At 37.5% G+C, this 11,606-nt stretch overlaps 1 protein-coding gene across 1 annotated transcript in view; it reads left to right on the forward strand.

The window, feature by feature from the left end:
• The window catches only part of LOC128745984 (dynein axonemal intermediate chain 3), a 42,425-nt gene extending 34,112 nt beyond the window's left edge, over positions 1–8,313 (forward strand). Inside the window, exon 4 of the mRNA XM_053843039.1 lies at positions 7,420–8,313. Within this exon, the coding sequence (XP_053699014.1) occupies positions 7,420–8,313 (894 nt within the window). The remainder of the gene's footprint in view (positions 1–7,419) is intronic.
• Positions 8,314–11,606: the final 3,293 nt, after the last annotated feature.

The raw sequence follows: 11,606 nt of genomic DNA on the forward strand, positions 1-11,606 counted from the left end.
GTTGGGACAACGAACTTGTATCATTTTTTCTGGCACACTTCCCTGACACAGACATCAAATTGGACTAGGTTTAATCGCGTTCGTAAGAAATCTGTTGGTACGAGGGGGCTTTGTCACTCTTTCTGCCATACTTCCCAAGCAAGGACATCAAAATGGTCTAGGTTTAACCGCGGTGTTAAGAAATCTTGTTGGAATGAGGAAACTGTCATTTGTTTTGGCTTACTTCCCAAGCACAGATATTAAATTGGTATAGGTTTAGTATAGGTATAGTATAGGATCATCGTAAAGAATCTTCCAACCAATCACGAAGCGAGAATTCTGGTAAAACATAGGTTCATTATTTTCAATTTTTCAATAGTTCAACATCAAGAATCCACACTTTTCTTCATTTGGGTCAATTCTTAGAAGGTTTTCCGATCGATTGGTGTAAGAATATTGAAAATCGATCGGAAAACCGCTGAGCTATTAGCGCTCAAAACCTTTCATTTTTCGTGACGCTCGCATTTTTCGATTTTTTGGAATGACACCCTATCTCAAAACTTGCCGTAAGACGTAGTCCTACGTCAAAAGAGCTTGGGAAAACTATCTAATCATATCCACGAGAGAGAATTTGGCCAAGAACCGACGAGCGCGAAATGAATTGACCATCATCCTGAGGAGAAAAAAGTACCAGAAGGAAGACAGAGATCGTGAGGAGCTGGAACAACTATTCTGGGCTAATGACGCGCGCACGTTTTACGAAGAGATGAACCAAACTCGTAAGGGCTACACACCTAAACCTGACATGTGTAGGGACGAGGGAGGGGATCTAATCACAAACGAGCGCGAGGCGTTCGATATGTGGAAGCAGATGATGCGAGAGTGCCAGAAGCTATGCAGTTTTTGAAAATCCTGTAAAACATTCTTCTCACCAGCAAACTAATTAGCAGAAATCATATTGTACGCAAACTTATGAAAACCATCCCAAGCAACAATGTGAGTTTGATTGTACTCTTATGGTGATTTTCATGACCAATTTTGGTCTTGAATGCCATCATAAGAGTGTAATAAAACTCAAATTATTACTTGGGCATTATTTACTTGTTAATTGTGTTACATGAATACTTAGTTAAACAAATTAATTAATCAATTCGAAAGAACATTCTGTAACATAAGCATTAAATATATTTCTTAAACAAATGGTTTTCTGCATACTAACTTGGCCTCTCTCCAGAGGCGAGTGAACCTCTTAAGTTTAAAACTTCTCTAATAAAAAAATGACTTGGCCCCCCCCAAACGAAAATCCTGGCTAAGTCACTGCAAGGCTGGTCTTTCAAAGCTAAAAACATCCTGTAAAGCAGGCCCTGATGGAATACCATAAGTGGTTTTAAAGAAATGTGCTGAAACGCTATGTAGACCCCTGCTATTAATTTGCAATATGTCTCTCCAACAAAACAAGTAAAAGAGTGCTGGAAAAAATCTTTTATTTTTCCAGTATTTAAAAAGGGCGAAAAACGCAACGTTGAAAATAACCGCGGAATTGCATCTTTATGCGCTGGTTCTAAATTGCTGGAGATTCTTGTGTATGAGCTTCTGTTTAGCAAAGTGAAATCTCACATTACGATGGAACAACACGACTTGTTTCCAAAGCGCTCTATTAACACAATCTTGCTGCAGTTTATTTCGTTCTGTCTTCGTCATATGGAGAAGGCTGCTCAAGTCGATTCAGTATATACTGATCTCAAAGCAGCTTTCGATCGCTTAGATCACCAAATTCTGCTACAGAAACTCAACTGACTAGGGGCTTCTAATGAATTTGTCTGCTGGCTCCAGACATATCTGACGAACCGCAGCCTAGATAGTAAAGCTCGGTTCTACCGAATCGTTTAGTTTCTGCAACCAGTCCGGCGTTCCACAGGGAAGTAATTTGGGACCACTACTTTTCATCATTTACTTCAATGATGTTTGTTTCGTTATCCCACCGGGATGCAAACTTATATACGCGGATGATCTAAAAATTTTCCTTGCTGTACTTACGATCTGCAGAGGACTGCAAGCAATTACAAGAATTTATTAATCGATTTACGGACTGGTGTCGTATGAACAACCTTACTATAAGCGTCAACAAATGTTCAGTGATCACTTTCACTAGAAGTAAAACGCCAATCCAGTATGATTACAGGATCGAAGAGTCTCTTCTTCAACGTGTCGCCAATGTCAAAGACCTGGGAGTAGAAATGGATTCAAAGCTCACCTTCCAAAATCACTATTCCAGCATCATATCCAAAGCAAATCGAAACTTGAGGTTTATCATGCGCTTAGCCAAGGACTTCCGTGATCCGTACTGTCTGCGCGAGGGCTACTTTTCCTTAGTACGATCTATTCTGGACTGCGCACCCATTGTATGGAGTCCATACACACGTCTCTGGAGTTCAAGAATTGTAGCTGTTCAACGGAGATTTGTTATGCATGTATTACGATTTCTCCCATGCACAGTAGTTTGATTGCTCGGAATCGTGAACTTTTTAAATAACTCAGTTCATAGTGTCTTTTGAAGTAGGACTATGTCTTTGTTTACTATCTGGGACTAGGTAGCACTTTGTGAAAACGAAAATAGAAGTGTAACGTTGGAATGAAAGATTTCAAATGCTAATAACTACTAAATTACTAAACGAAACTGAAACAATTTTAAACAATTTATATGTCGTTGGAAAGATAAAATGATCAGCAATTTTATGGAGGGGCGAGAGAGCAATTTTTGGACGGCGTAAGAAGGGGGGCTCCTATACAAATGAAACACAAATTTCCTCAAAACTCGAGTACTAATCAGGCTTCATTTTGCTCATCTTGTGCATACAGAGGCAGAGCGATCTGCTTCTCACAACGATCAAGTTGCTTTCGTTTTCTGTTCAACCGTTTCCTCTCCCTCCCTCTCCCAAGCAGAGCTAATATTTTCTTTGCACACTGAAGTCACGAGGCTATTCGCTTCGTGTGTCAAAGAGAATATGCGATAGGCAATTATATGGACTGGAACGATTTGCTCCGTGACCTTGAGAGCATGCATTCGGTAGCGCTCCGGCAGAAAAAGAAAGATGAAACCAAACTGATGCTCACTCGCCGGAAGAGCAAAGCAGCAAAGCATTGCAAAAGCAAAACAAAACTCGTCGCGTTAGAGAAGGTAACATCCGACTGAGCGAGAGCAAATCGATTCGTCTTCTGTGCTTTGCCAGGAAAACTCCGAAAATTGAGATATTTTGCACAGCCCGACAGAAGTCTGGAAGTAATCAAGCAAATGGAACCAAATTTGGCATGTGGGGGTTTTAGAAGGTACGTTTTTTTCGATGATATACTGAGACCCCTTCCCCTTCTAATAGGGGGGGCTCCCATACAAATGAAATACAAATTTTTTCAATAAATCTAGAACTAATCAAGCAAATGGAACCAAATTTGGCATGTGGAGGCTTCAGAAGGCAAAAATTTTTTCTATGGTGAATTGAGAACCCTCATCTTTTTAGGAGGAGGGGCTCCCACTCAAATAATATACAAATTTCCTCATAACTCGAGAACTAATGAATCAAAAGAAACCGAATTTGGCATGTGGGGGTTTTAAAAGGTAGGATTTTTTTCTATAGTGTACTGAGACCCGTTTCCCTTCTAAGAGGGGGGGCTTCAATACAAATGCAATACAAATTTCCTCATAAATCTAGAACTAATCAATCAAAAGGAACCAAATTTGGCATGTGGGAGTTTTTGGAGGTAAGAATTTTCTCTATGCTGTACTGAGACCTATTCCCCTTCTAAGAGAGGGGGGGGGGGCTCCTATACAAATGAAACAAATTTTCTTATAACTAGAGAACTAATTAAGCAAATGGAACCAAATTTGGCATGTGGGGGTTTTTGGAGGCAGGAATTTTTTCTATGGACATGGTGAATTAGGACCTTTGCCTTCTTTAAGAAGGGGGGATCCCATACAAATGAAATACAAATTTCCTCATAACTCGAGAACTAATCAAGCAAATGGATCCAAATTTGGCATGTGGGGGTGTATGGAGGCATGAATTTATTTTATGATGGTTTGAGACCCTCACCCCTATGGTAGGAGGATAAGGACTCTCATACAAGTAAAACAGATATTTTTGCGTATGCGCCATATTTTCTGCTATGTAACAAGCGGTAAGCTGTGAAAGCACAGAGAACAGACTACCAGGTAATCGACAAAAAGTGTGTAAAAGGTTTTTATGTAATCTACGAGTAATCCTTCAATAGAGCACCCCTCGAGCAGTAAGTGGCAAACTAAATCTTGATGTCGCTGCCATCGCTGCTATGTAACTCCAGCACAAAGTAATATTGATAAAGGTACATGGATATTTTTTTATGCGTTTGGCAAACTATTTCTGGAGGGCGCCACCGACAGATTTTACACACAAAAATTCGATTAGTTCCTTCGAGCCTGTTAATCTGTTCTCTGTGGTGAAAGTAAACTAGTAAAATCTTCTCGGAACAAAAGACAGTGAATCGACGCCGTTAACTTACGTGTCTGTTGCCATTCATGTCAAAAGAGAAGGACATTCGAATGGCACGTCATATTTGCGATGAACGTGCTCTGGCTTTAATGTTATTTCTTATTTGTAACCAATGGCCTTTTTAAAACCCACAAGCGAGTAAAAGTAAAATTATTGAAACATGTCAAGCTACGCTTAATCATATTGAATACAATAAGCTGGAGGCTGGTCATTAGAGTGTCACAAAATAGCACTATGTCAGAAAACCCGGGGGCTCACCCCTCAAATGATAGCTTAGGGTGTCACACAAAACTTTTATATGGCGTCAACGTTTGTTGACGCGATTTAGGGGTCGCACATTTGAGTTTTATGAAAAAATGGCATTTTTCAGGAGTAAATTCAAAAAAATATTTTTAGAAATGTTAAAGTAGGTGAACAATGTACTTACCTATTTTTTTCACAATCATTGAGATCTGATACACTCATAAAAAAGTTATGGGGGCATGTCTGGAGTCATATTTGGTTACAAAAATTTATTGAATTCGGCAAAATTTTGAAATTTTCGAAATTTTTTTGAAATAAACGTCAAAACAGGGTATCGAACAGTATCTCAGAGCAACGTAGCTATACTGTATGGCTGGGAACAACTTTGTCGAAGATAGTATGGACGTATGTTCAAATCCCGCTGAGGTATTTACGATTTTATGTAGGCGAAACAGAACACGTTTCTATAATTTTCAAATTTAAGCAGTTTCATGTGAAAGAGGTGAGTGACAAAACTTGAACTATTTATTCTAAACGTCACGTACGTTTTTAATGATACGAAATATGCACTTTCTGCACAATTTGGCACAATTTATGCTCAAGAATCACTTTTAAAAAGAGCGTATTTATTTTATTAGATACTATATTTCAAAAATTGTATCTCGGATACAAGGTTTGCTCCAAAATTATGTCTAAGCGTGAGTTATAGAAAACTGATTTTTAAACATGAAAAATAAACACTGAAAAATATCTCGCTATGTTCTAAAGTCAGAAAAAACGTAAAATTGAGACATACAGGAAATGGTAACTTCGAAATTTTTTATTTATTTTTTTTTTTTTGAAAAGTAGTAGTGATTTGATGCCTTTTGAAACCCTTTCTGAAATGGTGCAATATATTTTATCAAAGGATTTTGTAGAACAACGACCTCTATAAATATTTTGCAACCAGAAAGACTACGTTTCACCCATGTTGATTTTTCCATGTGACCGAATAAAAGCTGAAATTGAACATTCGAACCCCAGCCCAACAGGGACGCTTATCAGAGTACACTCCAGTGAATGGATGAACTCTTTCACATATTCCCTGCTCCATACGAAGTCCGCAAAGAACTGCTTATTGAAAAGTGACTCGTCTTGCCTCACCTTACCCTAATAATCAGTTTCTATGATGATGACGAAGGATCTACCCGGTCAACATTGTTACATAACATTAACCAGATTGTTACGTAACCGTGTTATGATGTGTGATTGTAGTTACGTAACCTGAGAGTAACAGGATGGTCGAAATTTCCTACTTTTTTACGTAAAATTGTTACATTACAATGTAATATTGCGATAATGTTTACGTAACATTGCGATAACATTAAAGCAATTTAACGTTACGTCACATAATTCCCATTGTTATGTAACAATCCCATTATTTCTGTTATGTAACAATATAAATGTTTTTGTAACATCACAAAAAATACTTAACTGTAACACCTGGATAATAGGGTTTATTTCTAATTCCCGTCGTAGTAAGGAAAGCCACTCTAATTTTCATCATTTCTTAGGAGGATTCAAAGAATACTCCAAAAGTTCTGCTGCTGATTTGACTCAAACACACTTACCTTCCGATCCGTGCCCTTTGAATTCACTATCCAGGTAACCAATAATCATTTCCAATGCAATTTAAATGCAAGCCAATAAGCATTTAAGTTGCCTTAAATGCTACTTAAATGCTATTTTGGCAAAATATGCGGCTACTTTACTGCTAGCCCTCTTATAGTGCTGATAATGCTTCTTTGCAGCTAGTTACCGACAAGAAGAATTTAAATAGAATTGTGGATGCCAATTTACAACAGTTATGCAGTCAAAAGGCTGATAAACAACAACCTGCAGTATAAAACGCCAGGGATGCTAATAAACGACTGATTTACTGCTTATTTTAATGCTTATTGGTTACCTGGGTAAAAGCGATTATTAAAGCATTTTATTGAAATTACACAACTGACTTTATATCTTAAATTCGTCGTACCGTTTTGAAATCCGTCCATCCAAATTTTTCATCGTCCGAACTAAAAATCACAATAATGTTTACGAAGCTAGCGCGCATGTATTTGTGTAGGACGGCATGACAAATGTTAATATTTTTTTGAAACAAATGTTCTACAATAGATGAAGGGACGGTAAGGGAAAGTAATGAAGAAGGATTTTTTGGGAATGGTGGGGAAAGAGTGGAAAGGAAGGGAGGGGCGGAGTAATAGGTAGCTACGCTTAACAAGTTGTCGTTGTGACTCCTATCTTTTGTCCAATGCTGGAAGGTGCATGGGTCGAACCAAGCTATAATCTGAGATTATAACCGGATTCGAACCCACAACACCCGCCAGGGCATGTGGCTCGCTGGTACCCGTGTACCTATGAACCACAGAGGCGCTGGAACGCTGGAGTCCAGTGGCATTGAGAAAACTAAAATCAGCGTTTTTAGCTGCTCGTTATAACATTTATGAAAAGCGATTAACTGAGAGAGAGAGAGAGAGAGAGAGAGAGAGAGAGAGAGAGAGAGAGAGAGAGAGAGAATGGAAATAGAGATAAATGAAATAGAGAGAAGGTGGTTTTTACAGTAATTGTAGAAAATAAAACCAATCTATACTTCAAGTAGACAATGAGTGTTTAATACTGTTTTTAATTTCAGAAATTTATGAAAATTATTCAGCACGAGCTGTCACGCAAAAAGTCGCAAGACAATTGGGTTCAAACTTATTACGATGCACATAAGGAAACTATAGAAAGCCAGCTTAAAGCGAAACGTGAAGCTAAAGAACTTGCTGAACGTATGGAAATTGAACAAAAAGAGCATGCGGAATTTTTGAAGCGTCAGGCTACTGAAGAAGCTAAAAAGAAAGCAAAACAAGATGCCGAAAAGCGTGTTGACCTCGCTAAACGCTTAGAAGCTAAATGGAGACAAAAAAGTTACAAGCGGTTATTACATAGTATGATGGCAAGAAGAAATATTAGTCCACGGCATTTAGCGAAACAAATGCAACCCGAAGGAGAAAGAAGGAAGTACAATGAAGAGAAACGTTTAGCGATCGCAGGAGATTTAGCTCGTATTGATGCAGATTATAATGATATCAAATTTCAACTCTTGCCAATAGATAAGACCACAATGGCAAGAAGTGAGAAACTGCGAAAACACGTTGATAAATTTAAAGATGAAATGATAGACTACCATCGTGTAGAAGCTGAAGCTAAGGATGTATTGAACTGCTTTCAATTACTACCAGTTGCTAATTTCACTGACGTCTTGGTAAAAGGAAGGCAACGCAGGGAATTAATTAACCGCGAATCAGGGTCAAATTTGGAGCACATGGAGAACTACGAACGTAAAAAAAGTCAACGTGAACTAGCTGCGGATGAAGCTCGCGAGGAAATAGATAGCATAACGAGCAATATGAGTCCCGATGCCTTGCAACGGGCACGTTGCGTAACTTTTATTGATGATGTTCCCGATGAGTTACGTAAACAAATAAATGACGATCATGAAATTGAATCCCCACGTAAAAACACACCAGTACAGGAGGAATAAGTTCATACGAAGGTATAATGGATATACATTTCTATCAACGGGAATTTGGTTCACGATCACCTCTTTACCGTTTTTGATTGATTTTCGCTGATGATATTGTAATTTAATATTCTGGGCACGCAAGTGGAACACAAAACGAATAGCGGTTATTTAGCACGAATTTTGTACGGAACCATTAAAGAAGCATTTTTTTTCAATTTGCGATTTTCTTGAAAAATATTGTACCTATACAAATAAAATTTTGATATATAGTGTCTAGATCAATGCTTTTCAATCTTCAGTTATACAGGAATAACAATAACACTTTGACTATTGATACGGTAGCAATATAACACTGGCTTTCGATGGACTGTTGCACATTTTGCCGAAACAGTTACGATACCTAGACCCTGTACAAACCGTAATATTATACGCGGTTCATATCTAATTTAATAGTAATGTTAAAATACTGTATTACGGTAACCAACGTATTTCGGACCCCATCAACAGCTCTACATAATTTGGACACTTCCATTTGATTTTGCTGTAAGTGTCCAAATTATGTACAGCTGCTGATGGGGTCCAAAATAGGTTGGTTACCCTATTAAAATTGTATATCAAGGCAGATTGACTGACAATTTTGAGCAATATGCATAGTATAGCATACACAGAACAAAAGAATGAATCTCACATTCGACGTAAACTGAAATGTTTTTAAATATCAGTTATCAAAATCTTTATTTATAAAATTTACAAGAACGTGCTGTGAAAAATTTTTATGTTTTCTTTTCTAGGGTGCGTAAATATTTATAAGTGTAATTTACTGTACTTATGTTTTATTTTGTTTATAGTCATTTCAACAGCTTGGGTCATTCGTGACTTCTACAGGATTAGGATTTGAATCCGAGCGTCAGATGCATGAATGCTTACCACACAGAACGAAAAAATGAATCTCACATTCGACGTAAACTGAAATTCATATAAATTAATGAACACGTAGCCAAAAACCCATAAGGTACCCGGAGCAAGTGGGACCTAAAAATTGCATAGTTAGAGTTGATTCGACCGTGTATTTAACACCTATGATAATTTTAAAATTCTAGCGGCACAGAAACTCTTCAGTGGTATCACTTTGAAGGTTTAATTACAAAGAAGGACTATCGATTTACATAAAATGAATCTGAAGAGAATTTTTCAAAATCATGGCGATAGGTCCATACAATTTCGCGAAAAACCTTACGCGGGATGTACCATTTCACGGAAAATCTTTTCGTAGAAAGTACCATTTCGCAGGGGTGACCCAATTGAAGGAAAGTAATAGAGGTCAGTAGATTTAGGAAAATAAATAAACCTAGATAGAGGTGATCTCTACGGGGAGCTGCCCCCCCGCACAGTAGCCGGCGCTTCCGACAGCAGGTCGCCGGCAACACTCGCGGTCTGTGGCCGTCTCGCGCTGAATTATCTCATGTTACTATTGATAGTTTTTGGTGGTCTTATTATTGATTAATGTTTTATGAAAGAGTCGAAAATCTCTCGAGTTTGATTAGTTTTTGAGTTACGCAAAAATTTCTGCTTTTGCATGAGAGTCCTTATTCCCCTACCACAGGGGTGCGGGGTCTCAAACCATCATAAAAAATCCTGTCTCCAAAACCCCCCACATGTCAAATTTGGTTCCATTTGCTTGATTAGTTCTCTAGTTATGAGGATATTTGTATTTCATTTGTATAGGAGCCTCCCCACTATTGAAGGGGGAGGGGATATACCTCCCCTCCTAAAGAGGGAAGGGGTTTCAATTCACCATAGAAAAAAAATTGCCTCCAAAAACCTTCACATGTCAAATTTGATTCCATTTGCTTGATTAGTTCTCGAGTTATGAGGAAATTTGTGTTTCATTTGTATGGGAGCCCCCCCCCCCCTCGTAAAGGGGAGAGGTGTCATAATTCCCCTTCAATAGAGGGGAGGGGTCTCAATTCACCATAGAAAAAATTCTTGTCTCCATACATACGGACAGTCAGACAGAAATCCAGTCTCTAGCCATCATAAGAACCTTCCCTGGCCCCAAAAACCCCTACATGCAAATTTTCACGCTTGTCCGGATTTAAAACCATGTTTTTAAATCCGGACATGTTTGACTATTGATGGTAACTACCTAATATTTTTCTTAGAAAATGTGAAAGGACACGTTGAACCAGGCAGAAGGTGTAATAAGAGAAGGAGTCTTGATCCATGGAACCTTCAAATTATTTGGAAATCCAAAATACTTTAAGGCATTTAATGTAGAAGTACTTATAGTAATCACTCTCGTTCTCTGGTTAGGTAAGTGGGTCAGTATAGCACTTGACTAAAATCGTACCGTTAATGACACCAAAGTGGCATTAAAAGTAAAAAAATTGTATAGAGAAATGATTTTTTAATATATACAAGTTATAAGAAATTTCCTTATAGGCATACATTTCTTAGACAAAATACGAGAGAGATTTGCCTGTCCGGAAAACGATTCAAAAGTGTTCGGATATTGATTCACTGAGATGTGAGATGTCCGGATTTCGATTTATGAACAAGACAAGCCTGTTTATTTCTCTTATTTAAATGTATTTTATTAAGTTTTCATTGTAAAATTGACGTGCTTGATATTTGCTAATAGTACAAATAAGCAATTACTAAAATATTGCGAAATTATTGTTTACGGAGCATATTAGGCATATGACCTGCTTAAGTGTCCGGATATTGATTCAGCATGGTATTCGATATATTTTAAAAAATAAATTCTTAATATCTCACTGCATTTGTTATTCAATACCATAATAATACTAAAACATGTCATTCTAAACTCTGATTATAGTCATGTTATTACTTTGTTTGAAATAATACAAGTAGGTCTTGTGGCCTTAAAGAGCAAAATTTTGATATTATTTTTGTTATTTTTCCAACTATGTCAGCCATCACAAAACCAAATTTTGATGCGAGTTGTTCGATTTCCATAACACAGCTTGATATTATTTTGCTATTCGCGTCTGTTCGGGATGATTAATTAAATGAACTGGAAATTTTCGATATATAGACCAAACATATATTGGGTTGTGCATTGGCAGGTGTAAATATAATTTTGCAACTTGTAGGCATTACCAGTTTTGGGTTGTATTCATCTATCAAAAATGAAAAAAGTAAAGAAAAGCAATAACCGATCCATTCAGATTTTTTAGAAAGATTTGTAAATGCTTCACGGAACAAGTATTGCACGCTAACGTTTTGCTTTTTAAATGAAATAATATACAAACTATTTTCACAACTATGAAGAAAATAAAGAACAATTC

The sequence above is a fragment of the Sabethes cyaneus genome, chromosome 1, assembly GCF_943734655.1.
Source record: "Sabethes cyaneus chromosome 1, idSabCyanKW18_F2, whole genome shotgun sequence".
Taxonomy (NCBI): Eukaryota; Metazoa; Arthropoda; class Insecta; order Diptera; family Culicidae; genus Sabethes; species Sabethes cyaneus.